At 37.7% G+C, this 24465-nt stretch overlaps 1 protein-coding gene across 4 annotated transcripts; it reads left to right on the forward strand.

Annotated features, from left to right (window-relative positions):
• Positions 1–5: 5 nt before the first annotated feature.
• clta.S (clathrin light chain A S homeolog) lies at positions 6–23505 on the forward strand. Of its 4 annotated transcripts, XM_041576456.1 has the most exons (7): positions 6–386; positions 7830–7858; positions 10994–11111; positions 11564–11675; positions 13134–13187; positions 19496–19531; positions 23066–23505. In XM_041576456.1, the coding sequence occupies exons 1-7, from the start codon at positions 206–208 to the stop codon at positions 23235–23237; spliced, it is 702 nt and encodes a 233-aa protein (XP_041432390.1). In that variant the 5' UTR covers positions 6–205; the 3' UTR covers positions 23238–23505.
• The last annotated feature ends 960 nt before the right edge of the window (positions 23506–24465 follow it).

Consider the following 24465-nt stretch of genomic DNA (forward strand, 5'->3'; position numbering starts at 1 on the left):
AATCAGCTGACTTTGTCGATAGGAGCAGCTTCCGTCTGTGTCACAGCGCGCTCCTTCCAACTTGTGCGTCACTTCCTGCACCCTCTCATCGGTAATCGCCGGCTTAAGCGAGTCAGCTTCGGCTGTTGTCGGGTGACAGCGCGTATCTAGGGGCACAGACTCGCTAGCTTTAATTCTCATTTTCCAGTTCGAGACCACGGTGATCATGGATGAGTTTGATATGTTCGGCTCTGTAGGTAACGGGGTATCGGCTGAAGAGGACCCAGCTGCCGCTTTCCTGGCACAGCAGGAGAGTGAAATTGCCGGCATTGAGAATGACGAAGGTTTTAGTATCCTAGACAGTGGGGAGCTGCCAGTGTCACTACAGACAGGAGATGGGGCTACAGGTAAGACAACGGGAATGGCAAGGTGGCGACGCATGTGGCTTTGTGCGCCAATGGGTAGTCATCTCCATTTGTCACTGGGCTGCACATCCAGTATGGGAGAACATAAGCAAATACAGGGTGGTGGCCCTTTATCATACTGCTCCATACAGTGGCCTAATCGAGCAAATCCTCAGCCTGAATAGATGTAACAGCGTTGGGATCGCTGAGGGGTGCTGATAGTGTGCCTTAAATGGGCGAGTCACCTTTAAGTGAACGTTGGGTATGTTGTAGGATGGCCATTTCTAAGCAACTTTTCAATTGGTCTTCGTTATTTATCTTCTATAGTTTTTTTTTTAATTATTATCTGACTCTTCTGTCCAGATTTCAAATGGGGGTCACTGACCCCATCTAAAACAAATGCTGTGTAAGGGTACACTTGTATTGTTATCGCTACTCTTTATTACTCATCTTTCTAATCAGGCCCTCTCCTATTCATATTCCAGTCTCTTGTTCAGATCAATGCTTGGCTGCTAAGGTAATTTGGGCCCTAGCAACCAGATTGTTGAAACTGCAATATTGCTGAAAAAAAGGCCAGATAACTCTAAAACCACAAATAAAAAATTAAAACCAATTGCAAATTGTCTTAAGGTGGCCATACACGGATAGATCCGCTCGTTTGGCGATGTCGCCAAACGAGCGGATCTCCCTCCGATATGCCCACCTTGAGGTGGGCAATATCGGGCTGATCCGATCGTGGGCCCTAGGGCCCAACGATCGGATCCTAGCGTTCGCCAAACGGGCGGTCGGATCGCGGGACCGCATCAACGAACAGATGCGGCCGCGATCCGACGGGATTTTTAATCCCATCCGATCGAGATCTGGCCGACTTTCGGCCAGATCTCGATCGGGGAAGCCCGTCGGGGGCCCCCATACACGGGCCAATAAGCTGCCGACACGGTCTGTCGGCAGCTTTTATCGGCCCGTGTATGGCCACCTTTAGAATATCACTCTCAACATCATGATATAAAAGCTCAAAGGTGAACAATACCTTTAACTAGCCTTTCCAAACCACCCTTTACTTTTTGGCTACTACTAAATAAAGTACTGGCTAGCAGGGCCTCGGTTAAAGACCCACACACAAATGTACCATACAGCGTATTACTATTATTTGTTATTATTTGAGTCCAAATAGTGGCTGCCTGTATTATCCTGATGACTGCCCTGTTGCTTGACATTTCTGAAGGTTGAAATTTAGGTTAATTGGAGAACTTGGACAGCATAACACAGGCACTTCTCTCACACATAGGGGCAGATTTATCAAGGTGAATTTTTGCATGAAAAAAAATTCGAATTTCAAGATATTTTTGTGTACTTCGATTAGGGAATAGTTCAAATTTGATTAGAATTTGAAAAAAATTTGAATATCGAAATTTATCCTTGATACATTTTTATTCCTTATATTTGTACGATTCAAATTCGGCCGAATACGGACCTATTTTATCAAAAACTGACCTATTCGACCAAAAAAACAAAAAACCTTCGACTTAATTTTATTTGGTCTTTTTGAATTAAAATGTCAACGTTTTTTTCAATTTGAAAATCGACCCTTGATAAATATGCCCCATAGTGTTTATTTTTATTTTACAGCCTCCACAGATAGGTTTGTGCTTCTACCACTGTAACTGCAGGTTGTTTCTTTTTTTAGAGGATCGACGAATTCATTGGGACATTTAGTGGTTGAAGTCCGATCATGTGAGAAATCCAACTATAGGCGACAATTTGTAGTTCAAGTTGCATTTTCTTGTTGCATGTCTGAGTATTGTGTATATTGCTTATGTTCAAGGGCTAGTTTTTATGTAGCGATTAGAAAATATATGCTGAAATGACTTTTGTGGAAGGTGTAATACATTGCATTCAGCTTTACTTACAGTGAGTCTGACATATCCTACTCTTGGTTGACAGGTATTTTCTTGCACAATTGTAACAGAACACTGTCCTAGTTGCATGAAAATGTTGAACAGAGAAATGCTCTGGCAGAATTCTACAGGCACTGAAACTACTTGCTCTCCCCTTCATTTGTCCTTGCATAGGTCAAAGCAGAATTTATTCAGTTAGGTCCTGTTTTAACAGTTTCCTGCACTTCAGTCCCACCAATTTCAATTAATCCCTATGGGCTGGGTTTTACATTTTGGTTATATCTTGCAGCACCAACACCATCTTAGGATCTTCATGTCACTATTTTACAGTCTGTATGTGCGTGCCTAGCCAGGGCATTACAAAATAACCAGAGAGTTGAGCTCACTCAGAGAAAGTGTTCATATTTATTCCTTAGGCAGTATCACCATAAATGTTGTCTGTCTAAATGAAGGTCCCTCTTTTTCCTAAAACATCTACAAATAACCTTGTTAGTTTGTCCTTCCTTTCTCAAAATATCTTGAATGTCTTCTAGGAAAGAAATGAGGCTAATCCAATTTATGGGAAGTGTGTTAATACATCTGAATTCTGTACTGCTGTAGTAGTAGTTGAATAAAAAAAAACACTACTATGCTCCACATGCCCAAGCCATTATGTTGACTATTAGCTTTGTTTGTAGTCGTTTAAAGGAAATATGCTGTTAGTAAGTTAAAGGATTTGCAGTTGTGAAGAGAGATCTTAGAGAGAATTTATTTTTAAAGGTAATTTTAGAATGCCTATGGAAATTAATTTTGGTGAAGGCAAGTTTAAAGGAGCCCTTCCCCTGAAACAATATATTTTTGCATAATGAAAGAAAAACTTTATTCAAAGCAACTTTCAAATTTATTTATACTTTCTGTTTTCTAGGTCTGACACTGTAAAAGAGCAAACCATTAGTGATGTAAAGATTAGGAAAAATCACCCACAACCAACCTTAATGTACTCTTTCCAAACCCAACCTGATGAGCCATTGTTTTTTATATACCCGCACCTGACCTGCCCACTTTTGACGTCAAAAAAAGGGGGGGGGCATAGGGAAAATGTGATGGTTATGGTGAACAGAGGTGATGTATGCAGTACAAATGATGCAGTTCATGTGGGTCAGATGTGCCCAACTTCATAGGAGAATTTAGGGTTTACATGTGTTAACGCCCAAATCACTCTGAATAAAGGGCACATGCATGCACATGGTTTGCTTAGAAATTTCATCCAAAAATATTTTGGGTAATAGAAGCAAAAAGACAAAGGTATACTGTTTCTCAAAAAAGATGTGGGATATTAATTGCCTTAGTTGCCAGTTTGTTAGACACCCCACCAGTGACTTTAATTGCTTACCTCATATCACAAGCCAGCACAATTTCTTTAAAAACCCACACTGACCTGGGGTAATTGTCAGCATTGTGTGTGTGGCTGCCACCTTTCCAGGTCCAGGCTTGGCTTCCCTGCCTCTAGGCAATTGAGAGAGCAGGGGCGCTGAAGATTGTGTGGAGATTTTGTACAAACACGTAAGCAACCATTTGACAAGTTCACAAATGTACACACACGTTTCTGTTTCAGATTTTTTTTTACCTTGAAACACTTAATACAGTGTTTGCTGTAAAAAAAAAATTCTAATCCCGCTGCATAATTAGTTTTTTTTTTTTTGCTGCTCAGTCTCACTTTTCATCAGTGGTATTTTAATTACATTAACTGCAGATCTGAGCTGTTCACTAAATATACTAACAGATTTGTTTATACATACTTCATTCAACTTGTCTTTTTGTTCTACAGACAAACTCTGTTTTATACATTTTATCTTATTATTGTAAACATGAGTTTATACTATACTAACTAAGCATGCTGTCGTACCTTATTCATTGAGTCTTTAGTCTATCTTCCATGTGAATTTACTAAAACTTTTATTTAGGCTATTTTTATTTTCTGGGTTCAGTATGGCATTGCAGGGGTATACATGGTTAGTGATTTAATAAAATAACATGATCAGTACTTCGGTTTTTGGCGACAGAAAATGCATTTTGTAGGTATCTCTCCTTTAATTTTTGTGAAAGTTCTCCATTAACAATTTATACAAGCTACAAGTCATGGGGAAAAAGAAAGTTTCCGTATCTGAGGAATTAAAAATTCTGTACCGATTCTGACATAAGTTACTCTTCTATATCCTCCTGTCAGTAATCTGACTACATTCAGGGGTCAGTCAAGTTTGATTGACAGCAATAATACATCATTGAAGTGTGTTCCCTTTGCCTAGATGGTGTATTGAAGCTAATTGTCCTGCATGAATTGAGAACAAAGGGAGTCAGTTGCTCAGAAAGAAGGGGGAACTTTAATGTAACTTAATTATTGCAGAAACATATAGATTTTTTATATTCAATATATATATAGAAAGTTTTCATGAGAAAGCTTAGGGGCAGATTCATTAAGGGTCGAATTTCGAAGTTAAATATACTTCGAAATTCGACCCTCGAATTGAAATCCTTCGACTTCGAATATCGAAGTCGAAGGATTTAGCGCTAATCCTTCGATCGATCGATCGATCGAAGGATTTTTCGTTCGATCGAACGATTAAATCCTTCGAATCGAACGATTCGAAGGATTTTAATCCAACGATCGAAGGAAAATCCTTCGATCAAAAAATCACAGGCAAGCCTATGGGGACCTTCCCCATAGGCTAACATTGACTTCGGTAGGTTTTACCTGCCGAAGTAGGGGGTCGAAGTTTTTTTTTAAAGGGAAAGTACTTCGACTATCGAATGGTCGAATAGTCGAACGATTTTTACTTCGATTCGTTCGATTTCGTTCGAATTCGAACGAATTTAACCAATTCGATGGTCGAAGTACCAAAAAAATACTTCGAAATTCGAATTTTTTTCATTCGAATCCTTCACTCGAGCTTAGTGAATCGGCCCCTTAGTGTATATTATCTTTTTTTTTTAAATTTATTTATTGTTTTGATAGTTGCTGTTTAAGCAAACGTGCACAAATAGACACCCCCTAGAAATGTAGACCATGTATACATTTTATTATCTTTATTAATGGCCCTGATTGGCCTACCATTATAAGTGAATGCTTTGATTTATAAAGGGAACATAATGTGTAGCATGCATACCAGCACGATATAAACTGTTATTTTTACCAGAAGAATTTTCACATATAATTAGTTGTCTCCACACAGTGCCATTAAGCAGGCACATTGTGGTCTTGAACAAAATACAATCTCAATTTTTTTGATGTGCAAAAATTGTGTTCAAGGTTACATAAAAGTAATGGTTTATGAAGTTTATGCTGCATGATAGGAATGGTTTAAACTAATTTTGACCAAAAATATTCATCAGTTCACTAACCAATAATGACTTAATTACTGTGCCCTGTACCTGTGACCTGTATTTGTGTTAAATCAAAATTGATTTTATATATAAAAAGCATTGAATTGTATTCTATTTAAACCATACTCAACTAGACCCTTCCATGTGAATCCGTTAATTCAAAGTTCATCCTGTAGCTGGGGTATTTGCTGAATCTACATTTCTGTTATCCACTGACTATGGTAATCCACAGGAATTTCCTCCTTCAATCATTAAAATTCTCCCAACCCCTCCTTTTTCACTATTTAACAGGCCACATATTGTATATAAACTAAGTGGGCACACATTTCTTTTAAACTGAGTCATTTTGCTGTTCCTATTACAGTGAAGTCTTCTAAAATATAAAAATCATGCTGAGATTCACAAGGTGCCACTTACAAATTTATTATCACATTTGTTTCCAGGGTGAAAATCCTGCTTATGTGAGTAAATATTTTTAGTATATTTCCTTCCTAAAAAAATAAATACTTGGCAACATAAACAGGAGATGGGAGTTGCCAACTGCAGCAATTTTAAAGCACTTTTAGGGCAGAACTACAGAATATTTAGTTTCTCGTGTTTGCATTGACAGATGGTATCCTACTAGTTGGATATAGATATATACAGTATGTGTATAAATAATAATACATTTACATAAGGTTCCCATCTGTCACAGCACAATTGTTAGGAAATGCTGCATGCTGTATTTTCATCTGAAAAAATGGAAACTTTTTTCCCCCTCATTGTGTGATGGAGACATATGAAAACTATTGTCAAGTGATCTGATCAGCATAATACTAAGGGGCACATTTACCTAGGGTCGAATTAACCCTCGATATTCGACCTTCAAAGTAAAATCCTTCAAATATTGAAGTTGAAGGATTTACCGCTATTCCTAAGATCAAACGATCGAAGGAATAATCGTTTGATCGAACGATTAAATCCTTTGAATCGAACGATTCGAAGGATTTTAATCCATCGATCGAAGGATATTCCTTCGATCAGAAAATTGTTAGGAAGCCTATGGGGACCTTCCCCATAGGCTAACATTGGCCTATAGGTAGGTTTTAGGTGACAAACTAGGGGGTCGAAGAATTTTTTAAAGAGACAGTACTTCGACTATCGAATGGTCGGATAGTCGAACGATTTTTAGTCTAAGGTCTTAGTCGAAGTTTCGAAATTCGAACTATTTTTCCTCTATTCCTTCACTCGAGCTAAGTAAATGGGCCCCTAAATCATAGGCTCGCTCTACTGTCATTGGAGTGTGCCCGCTGTTTCCATTGAGACTCTTGAGATCTCTTGAATTCATTGCTTATGAGTTTTAACAATGAAAGATGCCGATCACGGTCTTTAAAAGACTGTAATCTGCAGCTAAACATAGAAGTGCAGTTGAGTTGATCTCTGCAAGTTTTTCATTTTGTGGCACCCTTAATCCATAGGCAGAGTTACATAGAAGCTTAGTAAATGGTGCAAAGTTATTGTGACTCTTGAAACAAACAAACATTACATCTGTCTGAGCGTTATCTCCTACTTGAATCTTTATTTCCCAAAATGTATTTTATTATTTAAATTTTCTAAACAATAGCATATCAGCCCCATTATTTTAATGAATTTCATTGGCAAGGGTTTGACTCTGAAACAGGTTTGTGCTGTCCTTCATTTCTTTGGTATGGGTAAATAAAAGTCAATGAACTTTAATACAATCACTATTTCAGTAATTTGCAAATGGAAGCAAGCCCAGCTGGTAGAGGTTTGAAGCCTACAAAAATGGCGGAATGAGATTGAGAATTATGCACACAGGGAGATTTGCATTGCATTGTTTTCCCATTGATTTATTGTGGGATTAGGCAAATCGCTTCCCCCCCCCATTCAAAGTGAGAGGGAAATGTCAGACTAGGACATGAACACAGTGTTTTTGAACAATATGTGGATGTCACTAAGCAGGCCACTGTGTGAATATAGTGTTTCCCAATGACTTTGAATGGGGTGGTAGAGAGATTTCCAGCATTTTGTCCTTGCCCCTCTAAGCAATAAATCACTGGTTGGATAAAACACTGCCACTTAGCTTTGTTCATGGTTTAAAATATTCTTTTTTTTTTAAACAGATTCTCTTGTAGAAGAGATTGACACCACCCAGTTTAAATAATACTACTTTATATTTTTCTTTCAGATACTGTTATGAATGGGGACTTTTATCAGGTAAATGAAACCCTTTTCTTTTTCTTAAGAAAGCATGTCTATGTGTCTTGAAATCTAACATTTCTTACAATGTTTTTTTTGTGTGTAAGATAAAAACAACTTTAATGCTTAGCTAAAACTTAGAAGGAGAAAAAGGTGGGCAGACAGTATTCAAGGGCAACATGAATTGTTCTTGATGACTATGTATTACTCTGCTAATGGATCTAGAGAATGTTAACATTCACAGAGGATGAATAAGAGAAGCAATCTGCTCATAGGTTGTTTCTTTAAGTAACATGGGGGAGTAATTGTGTAGATGTGTTAAAAAGGAAGGGACTTTAAAAAGAAGCTAAAAGTGCTACTCCAGCAGAATTCTGCACTGAAATTAATTTCTCAAAAGAGCAAACAGATTTTTTTTTATATATTCAATTTTGAAATCTGACATGGGGCTAGACATTTTGTCAATTTCCCAGCTTCCCCCAGTCATGTGACTTGTACCTGCACTTTAGGAGAGAAATGCTTTCTGGCAGGCTGCTGTTTTTCCTTCTCAATGTAACTGAATATGTCTCAGTGAGACATGGGTTTTTACTATTGAGTGCTGTTCTTGGATCTACCAGGCAGCTGTTATCTTGTGTTAGGGAGCTGCTATCTGGTTACCTTCCCATTGTTCTGTTGTTAGGCTGCTGGGGGGGAAGGGGAGGGGGTGATATCACTCCAACTTGCAGTAAAGAGTGATTGAGGTTTATCAGAGCACAAGTCACATGACTTGGGGCAGCTGGGAAATTGACAATATGTCTAGCCCCATGTCAGATTTCAAAATTGAATATAAAAAAATCTGTTTGCTCTTTAGAGAAATGGATTTCAGTGCAGAATTCCTGATTCATTTTGAAAAAAAATTTTTTTTCCCATGACAGTATCCCTTTAAATGATAAATAAAGCTTAACTAAAGAAATAGGGCAGAAATGTTGTAGGTTATGTTTTAGGCTTCTATAGCAGCCCAAGGCAACCACAGTCCTTTGAGCAGAGAAGATCTGTGTCTCCAAATATGATCCAGTAGCTCCCATCTTCTTTTCTGCTGATTCACTGCACATGCTCTGTGCTGCTGTTACTTAATAAGCTTAGGGACCAATGCATAATATAGTAAATATATATTCTAAAAATAAGGCTGATTATTCAGACACTTGTAACATAATCAAAGATGGTAAACCCCTGTGACAACATTGAAATCCTAGATCTTTACCTCTATAGAGATTCTGGATTAAAGTGGACCTGTCACCCAGACACAATAATCTGTATAATAAAAGTCCTTTTCAAATTAAACATGAAATCCAATTTCTATTTTTTATTAAAGCATTCATAGCTGTTGTAAGCTCATTTAAAAATCTCAGCTGTCAATCAAATATTGTCTGCCACTCCTCTATGCCAGTGGCATAGAGGCGGGGCAGACAATTACTTTCACTTCCCATTCAGCGCTTCCTAGATGTCGCTGCTCTCCCCACATTCCCCTGTTCTCTTTACCATTTAATTGTGTAGCCAGGGCATCGGGGGTGGACATCAGGTCCCCCATTCTGGTGCACAAATAAGATTCTGAGATGATACAAGGCTTGTCTTAATAACAGTGTCCACAAAATGGCTCCTGCCTGCTTGCTATAATTTTGAAATCCCAGACTGAAGGAAGCAAGATTCAAATAATTTATATAGTGTAATTAAAGTTCATTTTGCTTGACCAATGTGATAAAATAGGATTTTGAATAATTGTTTTGGGTGACGGGTCCCCTTTAAGAAGTTCAGTATATAAAATATGGTATTTCTAGCAATATTAATTTTTAGAATTCCTTTAAGATGGCCATATATGGGCCCCTTCAGACTAAGTCTAAAAAGTTCTGCCTGTTTATGGGCCCATTCTATGGATAGCTGGCTGAAAATTGGAGCAATATCTTTTGGATGGGTTTATAAAACATCAGCAGAGGTTGCAGCCCTCTCCTAACGTATGCATTGCTGCATGTTATCTAATTGATTGAACCTCTGCCTAGTATTTGCCAAAAGTACCCATAATTTCCTGACCTCACTAAACTAGCCAATCTTAAAGGGGTTGTTCACCTTCAAACACTTTTTTTTTTCAGTTCAGTTGGTTTCAGATTGTTCACCATAAACAGACTTTTTTTTTCAGTTGCTTTCTATCTTTCATTTTTTACAGTTTTCCCAAAATTTTAAGTGTACCGTTCCTGTCTGGTGTTTGTCAACTCAGTAATCCAGGAACATTCTGAACTGTTACAATTTGCTCATCATCATCATTGTCTATAACAGCAGCGCTCCCCTCTGCGTAAGAGAGAAATAGAATACTGTATGTCAAAAACTTACAAAATCTGTTCAACTGATTGCGTACGGATATTGAACAAAAATCTCCATTATGAAAGCAAATTTACTTCTAAACAGCTTTCCAGCATTAGCTATTTGTCGTTTTTTTTCTATTCTTTACTCTGCTTGCTCTGTTGACCGTTGAAGTACTAATGGAATCTCAAGCTTCTAAGTTGGAACTCCTTAACCACGCATTAATTAGAATTATTATATGTATGTATTTTAATGCAGCTTTATTTAAATCTATGAAATACAGTAGAACCCCATTATACGTTTTTCAGGGGACCAGGAAAAATTATTTAAAATCCGGGAAAATGGAAAACCTGGGAAATTCACATACTGAAAGGATATAAGCACAAAGAGTCAGTTTTACTTTGAGATACAGTGTTTACTGTGTTAATAATAAGGGTTAAGCATGGCAGCATTAATGTTACACTATGGGGGGGGCGGCATGTGTAAGGCCTCTCTGTCAGTCACATACATAATCTAAAGCCTAAAGTGATTGGTGCAGACTAATTGGAATTGACTATGTACAGGCAGAACCATGGCAAAGTATACATCTGGTTAGTATGTTAAACCTCTTTATTTCACTAATAATTACATTCACAGAGGACAAACAGCATGTTTTGGGTACATCAGTTATGTAAAATCTGGGATAACATTACTTAAAATCAGGGAAATGCACAAATTGAAATGCATAAATCAGGGTACTAAAAATTGAGGTTTCACAGTAGTTTGTTTTCCCCCCCACAATTAATTATATACCATCAATTGATAGAATCCTGTGCTTATTTTCAGGAGGCAAATGGACCAACAGATGGCTATGCAGCCATTTCACATGCTGACCGCTTACGAGCTGAGCCAGAGAGCATTCGTAAGTGGAGGGAAGAGCAGAGGAGCCGTCTAGAGATGTTAGGTGGGTAACATTGTTGCACTCTTGAAATAAATGACACATTCATGACTATGCAAAAAAAAAAATGATATAATGAAACCTGCCTGGTTAATTTTTTTAATAATTCATACTGGCATAAATAAGCTGTATACATATTCCCCCTGTCCCTTTAACCAAAGGGGTGGGGGAGTCTACACTGTATTTCTTGTAGCCTCCTTTACTACATAAAATGTTTGACCACCATGGTAATCCGGTGGAAGTGGTCAGATGCCTCAATTCACTGGGAAACATTGGTCCTGAGGCACATTGTGTTGGGGTAGACCTTGTCTCATAGACACTCATTTGAATATTTCTGGTGTTCAGTTCCACCTGTGGTGTTTTGATTTATGGTTAGAGGTCAAGATGTCTTATGTGGCATTAGCCTTAAACTTCTGACTTATTAGCTGATCATTTGTACTTTTCCTTGGTGCTTCCAGATGCAAACTCAAAAAAGCAAGAGTCTGAATGGAAGGAGAAAGCTAGCAAGGAACTGGAGGAGTGGTATACCAGACAGGATGAACTGTTACAGAAGGCTAAAGCAAACAATCGGTAAAATAACATTTGACATTAGCGGTAATCCTTTATTTCAGTTTGCATATTCTTATTAAAATGCAAAATGACAGGAACTGTTGAGAGCCCTAAATCAGAACTTGCACATAAACCTCCCTCTAAAATAGTTTTGGCTAATTATGCCTATCAATCTAGCTGCTGTTATATAGTTACATAGTTGATCAACAACAGCACTTGAAGGCAAAACACTCCTCTGTGATCTACTAGTGTTGTCCTAGTGCAATTTTCATGTTCTATGACCTCTGTTTTGACATGTTATCAGCTCGTTTAAACATTTTAATAAAATCGGATTTTGAATCGACCCAAAAACTCGAATCCAATTTGATTCATATTTAAAAAAAACTCGATTCGAGGAAAGGCTGCAAATAGCTCCAAATTGATCCATGGACCTCTCCCATTGACTAAAACAGCAATTCAAAAATAAATGGAAAGCCAATACCTTGTCTGCTACAAACGGTTGAATCCCAAACTTTATTCCATGGTGCTCACAACACTTCAATGTTCAAACGTTTCGGGACCACATGGCCCTTCCTCAGTGACAATTAGCATAAGAGATTGTACAACTTTTATAGGCAAAACCAGTGTGACCCCTAGTGGTGGTCATCTCATGTGCATATGAAAACATTTTTAACCATTTAATAAACATATTGTTAAGAACATTTTATATGCACATTTGAGATGACCACCACTAGGGGTCACACTGGTTTTGCCTATAAAAGTTGTACAATCTCTTATGCTAATTGTCACTGAGGAAGGGCCATGCGGTCCCGAAACGTTTGAACATTGTGTTGTGAGCACCATGGAATAAAGTTTGGGATTCACCCGTTTGTAGCAGACAAGGTATTGGCTTTCCATTTATTTTTGACTATTTCACTGACGAGTGGCTAGGCCAGAGCCTCTACCCAATTCCCCTATCTGGACTTTAATGAATAAAACAGAAATTCAGCAGGTTTAAGGTGGCAATAGTCAAATTCGAATTCTTTAAGGGCCAGAGTATGATCTCGAAGATCAAATTCGAATTTTTAAAAAAACTCAAATCAAATCAAATGACCGTGTTGACCATAAACAAATTCGAAAATTGGAATTTCGTAATTTTCTGTTTGACTCTTGATAAATTTGCCCCTTCCTGAAATAATTAGATATATGGCCAGTGCTGGCACATGTAGAGGGCCTAAACAACCCATTTAGCCTATTATTTAACCAGATCTGAGGTAGATGTATATAATCGTATTTTGCCATATTATGATTAAGAGATCATGGCTTATTGTAAATGGACTTAACTAGGCAGTCTATCAATGCTGTGTTTGCTTGAACTGCTAAACCTTCTTTGTGCCTTTTGCCTAGTTACAACTATTTTTCTGGTGCTTTCTTCAATTCTTTGTTATTTCTCTTCTTTTCTTGCCTGCTTGCCCTCTTTGGATTTCTGGCTGTCTGTAGAGTGGCAGATGAAGCTTTCTACAAACAACCCTTCGCTGACATGATTGGTTATGTGTATGTTGCATAATTACTTATCCTCCATTGGAGAGCATGTTGGTTGTGGTACAATGGTTTCATTATAGGCTATGTCTTTATGAAGACGTGCATCAGACCTAACCTTAACCCTAATGTTAAACAATTGATAAACAAAATTCCCATCCAAAAAGGGTTTCACTTTAACTATTATAGTTCCACCTTCCCCAGAGACCTGTAGATCATAGAATCATGTTTGTACATATATAAATAAACAGTTTCGTTATTGTATATGCATTACACACTCAAAGAGTTTATAAAGACATTTTATCCAATAAAACATGACTACATCACAATGCCCAGTAACTGTCTCCCCAAGTCCTGCAATAGGGATAATGTTATGAACACAAACATCCAATGTGCCCATCTCACTCCAGTGTGTATCTGTTCTCTCTAGTCATCCAATAAGCTGCTTGTTAGGCTGCTGTTACTTCTAATATTGATGTAGTATATGGACATTGGTACTGTGACTTGTGCAAATCCTAGCAGGTACACAAAATTCTTTTAAGCAGGCTATAAACAAACCAAACAGATGGATCTTTGCCATTGAACCCACCTATGTACAGGACCAGATTAAGCTGATCTAATTGTTAATTTGTAGACCAACAGCTGTTTTCTAGCTTTGGTATATGCAGATACCCCAGGAAAATAACACATCAACTTGTTGATACAGCCTAGAATTTTGAATCCCACCCAACAGAAATCTGGATTGAGCATCCCTACATCAATCTTATGCTCTGTTTATACACCATACTGTTTATGGTGTTTATACACCATACTGATTATACCCCATACTCTTATAATCAAGCAGTTCATTGGTCCTTTAGATGTTTTATCTCATCCGCCTGATTTTCAGTAAAATCTGATGGTCTGGGAGTTTAAGTATAACAAAATATTGATTGTTGTAAGTTCCCCATCTTTGTTTCATGTAGTGTGCCTTAGACTTTCTGTCTTTTAAAGTTCTATCTGCAATTCAGCCATATATTTTGTTTCTTTATTTCCTGAACCTCTGTAATCTGCATGGACTTCTTTTAAATGAAAACTCTCTATATAGAGCTTCAGGTAGCAAAATGTGTATTATATTTTATGTGTGAGTTTCTCTTTCTGTTACCAATCAAGCAAAAACAAGCATTAACTTTTATATATTCTACGGAATCACTTAGGGCTGGTATTTTTAGATTTGTGCTACTGATATTTCATCATTGAGGCTACTCAGAGTCCTTCTATCACTCAGTATTACAGTCAACTCCTAAGGGCCATGGCACATGCTTGCAACATAACACCTGAATTCACTGACTGTTTCAGATGAAGTTGACTGTATTGCCTCTCAAAGCTACCTGACCCATGAGTGCACGTGTATCCACATCATAGCCATTGTAATTGCCATAGAAATCACTAGGTGGGATTTTGCTAAATTTTTTATTGCCTGCAGTTCTTTTTTTGCCCAGGCACTAAAAATTTTGTGTTTTTCCTTAGCCCTATAAGGAATACTGGAGGAACTTGCAATTAATTTCAAAGGTTAAACTATATTTTAATATTGTGCTTAATTTGCAAGTGCCCCCCAGTAGTTTTTGTGGCATTAACCATTTTCTGTTTTGATACGTGCCATTTGGCATACTAATATTTTCATTAACATGTGTCCTGCACAGCAAGCAAACATTTACTTCATCCTTCTGTGTGTGTATGCGTAAATATAATATTTCTTTAATTTATATTCCGGTTTAGGACACTTAGTCCAAGATATTTGATGGCCTTATTTGAATTTGGCTGATTGCATATTCTTTGTTCACTTTGTTCACTTCAGCTTAGGCTTCCAGAGATGAGTAGACACCTGATGAGAAGAGGAAAAATTGGAATAAAAATTGGAGTACTACTTGTAATGCAATTTAACCACATAATTTTGTAGAGCTATGTCGCTCTGTTAGAATTTTGGTTAATTTATATGTTTAATGTTTCTTTACCCAATTAAAGGCATTGACTATGCTCCATGGTTTGCACAGGGTCTTTTGCCATAAGCCAGAGGCCAAAAGTAATAATTTTGTTACTGTTTTACTGCTACATCCATGAGATCTGGAGCTACTTGAACAGTGCCAAAGCTAGGCAGGCTATATTTGTCAGTGCGCCTTGATAATACTTCCCTTTCAACATAACCTGGTATCTGCTGTTGGCATTAATAATTACCTGATCTATCTGCCCCTAAAGCTGCCACTTACTGATTTAATTCTAGCAGAGAATAGTCCCTGTGCTGGCAGGGAGAGAGGGGATCTAAAGGTGCGAGCTGTACTACCTTTTAAGATATATCTATTAAACTGATTTAATTTTCTTAATGAAGACATATTGCTGATATTATTTAAACTGGATTATTTTTGAATTGTTTCAAAGATGAACTTCCCCTTTACGACGGCAATGTAACTAAAACAAGCTACACCAATACAATACATTTTTTTAAAGGGGTTGCAATCTTTTTATTATTTAAGGGACAGTAAATGTATTCTTACTGTGGGTTTTTAACAGTACTGAGTTATGGTAGACTATTTTTTTTCTTTTATCTAATAAAATGAACAAAAATAAATGGATTTTGGTTAGAGAAGTTCTGTCTAATAATACAGCTATTTATGTGCAAATCTAGTTTGATTATTTGATCTATACAATTTATAGAATTTTACATATCATGAATTTACAGAATTTGAAAACTGTACTTGCTCTTCTCTCAGACATAGGAACACCAGATTTAGGTTCCCTTTTAAGGGCTTTTGCTTTAACTTTTTACTTTATTGTGGGCACTGGAAAAACAAGGCATGTACTACCATTACTGTATATTCTTGAGGCTTCTGTGATTCTTTGGCATATGTTAAGAGGAAAACTAAAAGTCAACAAACGATGAACCTAGTTCTGCACCAGCCCAAGTTCACCATAGCCATTTATCATTGAAGATCTGTGCCTTAAAATATACCCCCAGTATCTTCTTATAGTCTTTTTCACAATCTCACAGCACTTATTTTGATACTTGTAGATCAGTCCCTAAGATCATATATATTCAATGTTTTTCTCAGTTAATATATTTATAATGGGGCTATTGATATGAAATTTACACTAACAATCCAGGTAATCCACACATACAAAGAACTCAAAACAAATGAGTCCATAAATTAAGTTATGTGTAATAATGACACAGGGAATAAGTATTGAACACATGAAGAAAAGAAGATACAAAAAGGTATGGAAAGTCAAGAAACCTGCTGAAATCTGTCAGTATTTAGAAAGCAATCCTGCCCCCTATCAGTGCACATTAATATCAGCTGGTTTAGTCCTAATTGATGGCTTATAAAAAGGTTTCTTATTACCATGTTATCACACAAGAAGCATCTCATTATGGGTAAATGCAAAGAGCTCTCATAATCCGCAAGTAGAAAGAATATAATTTCACCCTAAATCGACCCAACCAGGCGCTCCTCACAAAATATCTAACAGAGGAGTCAAAAGAATAATCAGAAGAGTTATCCAAGAGCCAACCATCACAGAGAGCTTCAGAAAGACCTTGAATTAGCAGGTACAGTTGTTTCAAATAAAGCAATAAGTAATGCACTCAACCGACATGGCCTCTATGCACGCTTACTGCGCAAGACTCCAGTGCTAAAGAAAAAGCATGTTGAAGCCCATTTAAAGTTGACTGCACTACATTTGAACAAGCCAGTGAAATTCTGAGATTATAGTCTGATCAGATGAGACCAAAATTGAACTCTTTGGATGTCATTGCGCACACCATGTTTGGAGGAGAAATGGCACTGCACATCACCCCAAAACACCATACCAACAGTGACGTTTGGAGGTAGGACCATCATGGTGTGGGGCTGTTTTTCAGCATATGGTACTGGCAGAATTGAAGAAAGGATGAATGGAGAAATGTATTCGGACATTCTTGTTAAGAATCTGCTGCCATCTACCAGGATGCTGAAGATGAAATGAGGGTGAACATTTCAGCAAAACAATAATCCCAGACACACAGCCAAGGAAACTTTCAGTTGGTTTCAGTGAAAGAAAATAAAGCTGCTAGAATGGTCCAGTTGAAAATCTATGGAAAGGACAGAAGATCAGAGTTCATAGAAGATGAAGACTGTTTATGTAGAAGAATGAGCCAAAATCACACCTGAGCAATGCATGTGACTAGTTCCTCCATACAGGAGACATCTTGAAGCTGTCATTACCAACAAAGGCTTTTCTGCTAAGTATTAAATACTTTTCAGTAAGCTTGTTCAATACTTATTCCCGAGAGAGAGAGAGATATCAAGGTAATAGAACAAGTCTAATAACTGGTGTATTCTGCATCGGGATTATTTGGCTACTAAAAGGGAGAACATTATGGATATACTAGAGTCCTACACAGGTCCAATTTGGAAACCCAGACTTGATCTGCACCAGGAACCTCAACCTGCATTTCTGCCCATTTGGATTTGCTACCTGACCTAGCCCTCAGCTGTCTTGCCTGCAAGTAACTTGAAGTGCTGTTGCTGCATACTCTAAATGACATTATCAGAAGTGGGCAGGGTGAAACTAAACTTGCTTATATTAAGACCTGCCAAACTACACTCGCATCTGCAAATACTGGCTGCAACCCCACATATTACAGAACTCTGCAGAACTCAGACGGGCACCCACAAAATATTTTGCTACCCTAGGCCCGGGCCTGGACTCTAGTATTTCCTTTTAGCCAGATAATGGTGCTCCACCCATCAGTCATAATGCTCTGCTTGTCTTACAGCATTGAGCAGGAACACTGCTTGCCCCTAAGCTGACAATGGCTACTTCAGGCAGAGGCATTTGGTAAAACAGCAAATAGCATAAATGTGTGAACCTCATAAAATACAAAAACTAAAATAACGAAAGATTTGAGAAGTATTAACATTTTAGCATGTCCTACTATAGTAACCATTTGGTTTTATAATGGTTGTCCTTTAAACTGAAAATCTAGTTAAGTTATGTTTATTGCATTTACCATGTATATGTGTGCTCTGTTCCTAAAACAGAACTTTCATGCGACTGAAAAAATGTAACTGGCTTATATCATTAATCCCCTTTTTTGTATGGGAATGATGCAAAGCTACACCCAGCTAGCTCAGTGAGAGCAAGTCTATTGGTCATTTGTTTCTGTTATAGAATGGAAATGTAATAAAATTTCACTTTAAACAACAACAACGAACTATAGGTGCAGTGTGGGTACCACAATTCGATATGTTGGTGTATATGTGGGGGGATATGGGCTGGGGTGTCCTCCAACAATTAAACATATATACACAAAGATTGGGACTATAAATCCCCGCCCATGTGGGGGTCACATGGGCGGGGATTTATAGTCCCAATCTTTGTGTATATAAAATTTCACTTTAAATGTACAATTTCTGTTTGAAGTATAGGCATCATAGTTCCTTTTAAGCCAATAAAAAGACCACAGGAAAATGAGTTCTGGGATTTATAACAAATTTTTGTTTCTACCTATAAGACTTAGACTAATGGGAAATACCGTATATACTCGAGTATAAGCCGAGTTTTTCAGCCCCCAAAATATGCTGAAAAACTCTACCTCGGCTTATACTCGGGTCAAGCGCAAAAACAGTCGCCGGCGCCTAAGAATAGTCGCCACGCCCAAGAATAGTCGCCGCGCCTAAGAATAGTCGCTGGCATCCAAGAATAGTCGCCAGCGTCCAAGAATAGTCTCCAAGAATATTCGGCGGCGTCCAAGAATGGTCGCCGGCATCCAAAAACGAGACGCCGGCACCTCCAATGGGAGCAGAAACCCTCAATTTTTTGATTGAAACTTACCAGAAGCTGCTGCATTTCTCACCCTCGGCTTATACTTGAGTCAATAAGCTTTCCCAGTTTTTGGAGGTCAAATTAGGTACCTCGGCTTATACTCGGGACGGCTTATACTCGAGTATATACGGTAAGCAATTTGCTCTGCCAGCATGTTTTCAGCTCAAGTAGAAGGGCCTGATACTGAATTGCCTCTAATAAGAGGCAAAACTGAGATATGGCACATTTTTGCTCATCCCACTGGGAGGAGGGGAGGGAAACTTGAATTAATGACACTAAGAATACCATAATTAAAACCTCTATGTTGGACGTAGCCCTGCTATAGTTCTATAAACCATTATTCTAATAGGAAAATGCCATTCCAGCATGCTTGCTAAATGTCAACTGATGCATGTCCTTCATACCATTTACATTATGTTCATTTCCATTTTCTATAGCTGACTTACACTTTTCTCTTTTTTTTCCTTCTCTTCACCTATAAGCACAAACATAAACCATCCTTGCTACAGCCTAGAACAGTTAAGTAAAATCTACACTGGCCCTCTAACCCTGTCTGTCCCACGATTAGTGCTAGTGTCGTAGTGAACTGTCTATAGTGCTGTTTTGTACTAACATACCCTATATTCATCCTATATGCTTCATACATTGCTTTGTTCATTCATTCATACTGCCGTTACTCTTCACCTTCTGCTGCTGCTTCCCCTTTAGCTGGCATCAACCAGAATGCTATAGAAAGGGTTAACTTGTTGATTTAACCCCCCCCCCCCCAAGGATATTTGGAAATCCAGAAGAGAAAATCCAAAGTAAACTTGATTTACTTAAAGGGGTAGTTTAGCTTTAAATGAACTTTTAATATGATATAGAGAGAGAGGTATAAAACAGGAATATCCTAAACTCTGCATTAGTTATACTGAATGCAGACTTTGTTTCAGAATTGTGCTTCTGATCCAAACATTACTTTCCAATGATGAGTTTAGCTTCTGAGCAGCTCAGTGCATAATAGGGTTTGCTTCTTTGCCCTGCTTCTTTGCCCATTTGCATAATAGGGTTTGCTTCTGTTGACATAAACCTTAAAACTGATTCAGTGCATTTGTATAGTGGTAAATCCAGGTGCATGTCCAGGTGTGTAATGTATATATTCACTATTTATACTTCATGTGACTCTTGCTGCCTCAAAGAAACTTGCCCATCATTGCTGTAGGGAGTTTTCTGATGGGCCGGTAAAAATAAAACATTATTTCCATGGAAATTAGTGTCCGGTGACAGTTGCTGTAAAATACATCGGCAACTACACAATGGGCACTTGCAGGCTGGTTTCCATGCAAGCAAGTAGGGGTGGCTATGGGCTCTTTTTGGGGCATTTAAAATTGCATTGAAAGCTGTTACAGTGCTCAGGTACTATTACCCTATAGAAGTATTTTGCTATAGCAAGTGTTATGGCCTGGGAGGCACCACAGATTTTCTAAATGCCGCCAATAAAGCTTTAGTTTATATAGGTCTACATTGTACAATGTATGTCACACCTCCCATAGTGTTTTATAGTTGCTACTGTTTCTATTAATATGTTTTCCCCAAGAGGAAGCAATAACTAGGGATGCACCAAATCCACTTTTTTGGATTCGGCCGATTAACGAACCGAATCCGAACCCTAATTTGCATATGCAAATTAGGGGTGGAAAGGGGAAAACCTTTTTTACTTCCTTGTTTTGTGACAAAAAGTCACGTGATTTCCCTCCCCACCCCTAATTTACATATGCAAATTAGGATTCGGTTCGGCCAGGCAGAAGGATTCCGCCAAATCCCGAACCGAATCCTGGATTCGGTGCATCCCTGGCAATAACATATATATGTTTGTGAAATCAGAGAAAACGCAAGGGACTCTTCCCCACACTACATGTGTCTGAGACGATCTGCAAACAATATAAATGATTGTATGTCAAAATAAGATAAAAAGCGATTTTTATTCACCACCATGCCATATTAAACAAGTGAAATTAAAAACATTTAAAAAAAAAAAAGCAGCGCTGCATATAAAACTGAAGGGATCCCTTCTAAGAGGACAGAAAACCCAAAAGCTGATTATATCAAACAGCTAAAGGAAAAATTAGCATGCTGTTGTATATGGTAATAAATGATCCGTTGGTAATAGGAGATATGATGGAGAAGCTCAGGAACAAGAATGTGGATATACACTTGTAAACACCTTGGCTCGATTAGGTTCAGTTAGGTGAACCCATCTTATTCCTAATAAGGAAAAAGTTCCAAAGCTTGTAGACAAAACAGCATGCAAGTATTCCCTTACTTCATATGGTATGGAACAGATTTGCGGGGTGAACCCCTGAGTGTTTAATGCTTGTAAACCTGTATTCAAGTAACTCCAATATTTGGGTTAATGCATACTGAGCATGCTGGAGTCTGTATAGGTCTGGGGAAGGGTTAACTCTTTTATCTTATTTTGACATACAATCATTTATATTGTTTGCAGATCGTCTTAGACACATGTAGTGTGGGGAAGAGTCCCTTGCGTTTTCTCTGATTTCATATTGTCAATTTAGTGGACACCCCAACACCTGTAGTCTGTTATAATCTTAAGCCCCATCTGAGTCACTTTTGTTATTGTTCATATATATGTTTGTATCTGATTTTTTTTCCCTCTAATTTTATACATTCTTATGTATTTCGGAGACAGCTGACACAGCCTCCGTAAGACTCCAGCAGTTATAAGAATAAAGGGGCTGTACTCCATATTTTTCAGTACTGAACCTACATTTCCTCTTTATCTCTAAAAATAATTACAACCAAAGAGAAAAAGAAAGAAAATGGTTACAACCATCCTTGTTTCTAGAGCAGTTATTCTATGAGTTTATCAAATCAACACCTTCCTATCTGTAAAGTCCTCACACAAAGGGGGAGTGGAGCATGCAGGGATTTGTTAATCCAAAACTCATGATCTCTTTTAATGCAATAACAGGTAGAAACAATGATGCATAATAAGTGCTCTATAATGGGGAAAAATGTATTGTACTTGTATTTTGCTTTTTCTTTTTCATTAAATTGATCTTCATGCACTGGTTGGCTCCATGTGTAAGTGAATTATGCCACAGGAGATTTGGAGACAATCTTATGAGACTGACCCATTTATGAAAATTTAAGTTGTATGTTTATTTCAGTCAGTCAGATGCAGGCATTAAAGGGGTGGTTCACCTTCAAATTAACTTTTAACATGATGCAGATAGTGATAGTTTAAGTCAATTTGCAGTTGTTCTTCATTTTCAGTTAATTTGGCTTTCTGTTCAGCAGCTTTCTAGTTTGATATTTCAGCAGCTATATGGTGTCTTTGCTCTTATTTACCTTATCTAGCAATCAGGTGGTTTGAATGAAAGACTGGAATATCTGTAGTAGCCTTACGGAGTAATAGATAAATATTAAGTCAACATTTTGGTCCCTTGGGGGAACCTTATATATGTAATTACAGTATATATTCTAGTTATGACAATGTTGCTACACACCATGTCTAAATTAATATATTTTATATTGATTCATGCAAAATTATGAAAAACTCATTAAAGAAACAGTAACACCAATTTTTTTTATAACAAAATGCATCAGTTAATAGTGCTGCTCCAGCAGAATTCTGCTCTGAAATCCATTTCTCAAAAGAGAAAACAGATTTTTTTATATTCAATTTGGAAATCAGACATGGGGCTAGACATATTGTCAGTTGCTCCCAGTCATGTTACTTATGCTCTGATAAACATCAGTCACTCTTTACTGCTGTACTGCAAATCTTAGTGATCTCCCCCCCCCCCAGCAGCCTAACAACAAAGCAATGGAAAGGTAACCAGGTAGATCTAAGAACAGCACTCAATACTAAAAATCCAGGTCCCACTGTGACACATTCAGTTACATTGTGTAGAAGAAACAGCCTGCCAGAAAGCTGTCCCATCCTAAATTGCTGGCTCTTTCTGAAAGGTGTTACTGGTCCTTTAAGAGAAATGAATTTGATGTTTGCTTTGAGTTGTGTAATTAAAAATACCTCTGCTACCTTCCAGGGCTGCTGAAGAGGCTTTCGTGAGCGATGTTGAAGAGACCAGCCCGGGGACAGAATGGGAGCGTGTTGCTCGTCTATGTGACTTTAACCCCAAGTCCAGTAAACAGGCGAAGGACGTTTCCCGCATGCGCTCCGTTTTGATCACCCTTAAGCAGACTCCATTGGTTCACTGAAAATAAAGCACAACAAAACCCTGACCATTTCAGCATTTTAATATTTACTCAGAGAGCCTCTGTTTGCAAAATCTGGTTATATTTTACTTCTGTACGGGGACCAAATCTTCCTAATGCTACCCTCTTTTCCTCCCATGTACCTAGTGATGAAATCTGTAAGGGGATCCATCACCCTTGTGGTCTTTGTGCTTCTTTGTAAACAGAATTAGTATTTCATTTAGATTTGTGAAGAATCAAAATAGTGATATTAAAGTTTTATCAACTGTTAGTTATATTTTCGTTTTTTTTAATGCGTTAAAGTTTTAGCATGAAATGCTGACATATTTTGATGTTAATATTATATTATCCAATCAGTAGCATGCTGCTCTTCAGTGGGAGAGAGTTACCCTGTCATTAACTAAAACTAAAACAGAAAAGGAGTAGGGGTATGTATGTTTGTTAGGCAGGATTTAAGAGCTAATATAAAGGAGTAGGTTATGTTAGAAAATGAGGGGGCAGAAGTCTTATGGGTCGAGTTCCGCAAATTCATTGTAGGAGTATGCTATAGACCCCCTAATGCAAGTGAGGAGGCTAAGCTCAGATATTGACTACAGCAACAGTACTGCCAGGTAATTTAATGGGAACAAGTTTATAACCATGACAATTTTATGGCACAAGTGGTTGAGGAGCCAACCAGAAAAAATTCTATACTGGATATAGTGATCTCTAATGATCCAGAATATATAGCAAATATGCAAGTCATTGAACCCCTGAGTATAGTGACCATAATGTGATATATAATGTCTGATACAAAAAATACAAATATACACTGGGACAACAAAATCCATGAATTTCAGAAAAGCTAATTTAAGTGCCTTGAGGGCTGCCTTTCAGAGCATTGATTGAGGCATTAAGTTTTCAGCTAAAAACACAGAACAGAAGTGGTTGTCATTTAAAATTATATTAAATCATTGCTGTTCTTAATTTAATTCCTTAAGGAGTAAATGTAGAAGCTCTAAGAATCGCCCTATGTGAAAAAGTAAGTACACTCCCAAGCCTTTCCTTAAAAAGCCGTAAAATTATGTCGACATATTGGTACAGTGGTGTTCAATTTTTTTTTCCAGCTCTGAGTACTTTGTTTGAGCCAATAAAATAACACAACTTAAAATCTGACACTCTGTCAGTGTTCAACATTAATTTGGACTGTATATGATTTTCCTGACCTGTGGCAGGTTGGGTAATACCACTG

This window comes from Xenopus laevis, chromosome 1S, assembly GCF_017654675.1.
Source record: "Xenopus laevis strain J_2021 chromosome 1S, Xenopus_laevis_v10.1, whole genome shotgun sequence".
Lineage (NCBI taxonomy): Eukaryota > Metazoa > Chordata > Amphibia > Anura > Pipidae > Xenopus > Xenopus laevis.

Excerpts from the sequence above, each read along its gene's own strand:
- clta.S (XM_041576456.1), top strand. The coding sequence starts at position 206 with ATGGATGAGTTTGATATGTTCGGCTCTGTAGGTAACGGGGTATCGGCT. Across the intron at positions 13,188-19,495 it reads GCTGACATGATTGGTTATGT|CACAAACATAAACCATCCTT; the intron begins GTATGTTGCATA and ends TTCACCTATAAG. Across the intron at positions 19,532-23,065 it reads CCTTGCTACAGCCTAGAACA|GGCTGCTGAAGAGGCTTTCG; the intron begins GTTAAGTAAAAT and ends GCTACCTTCCAG.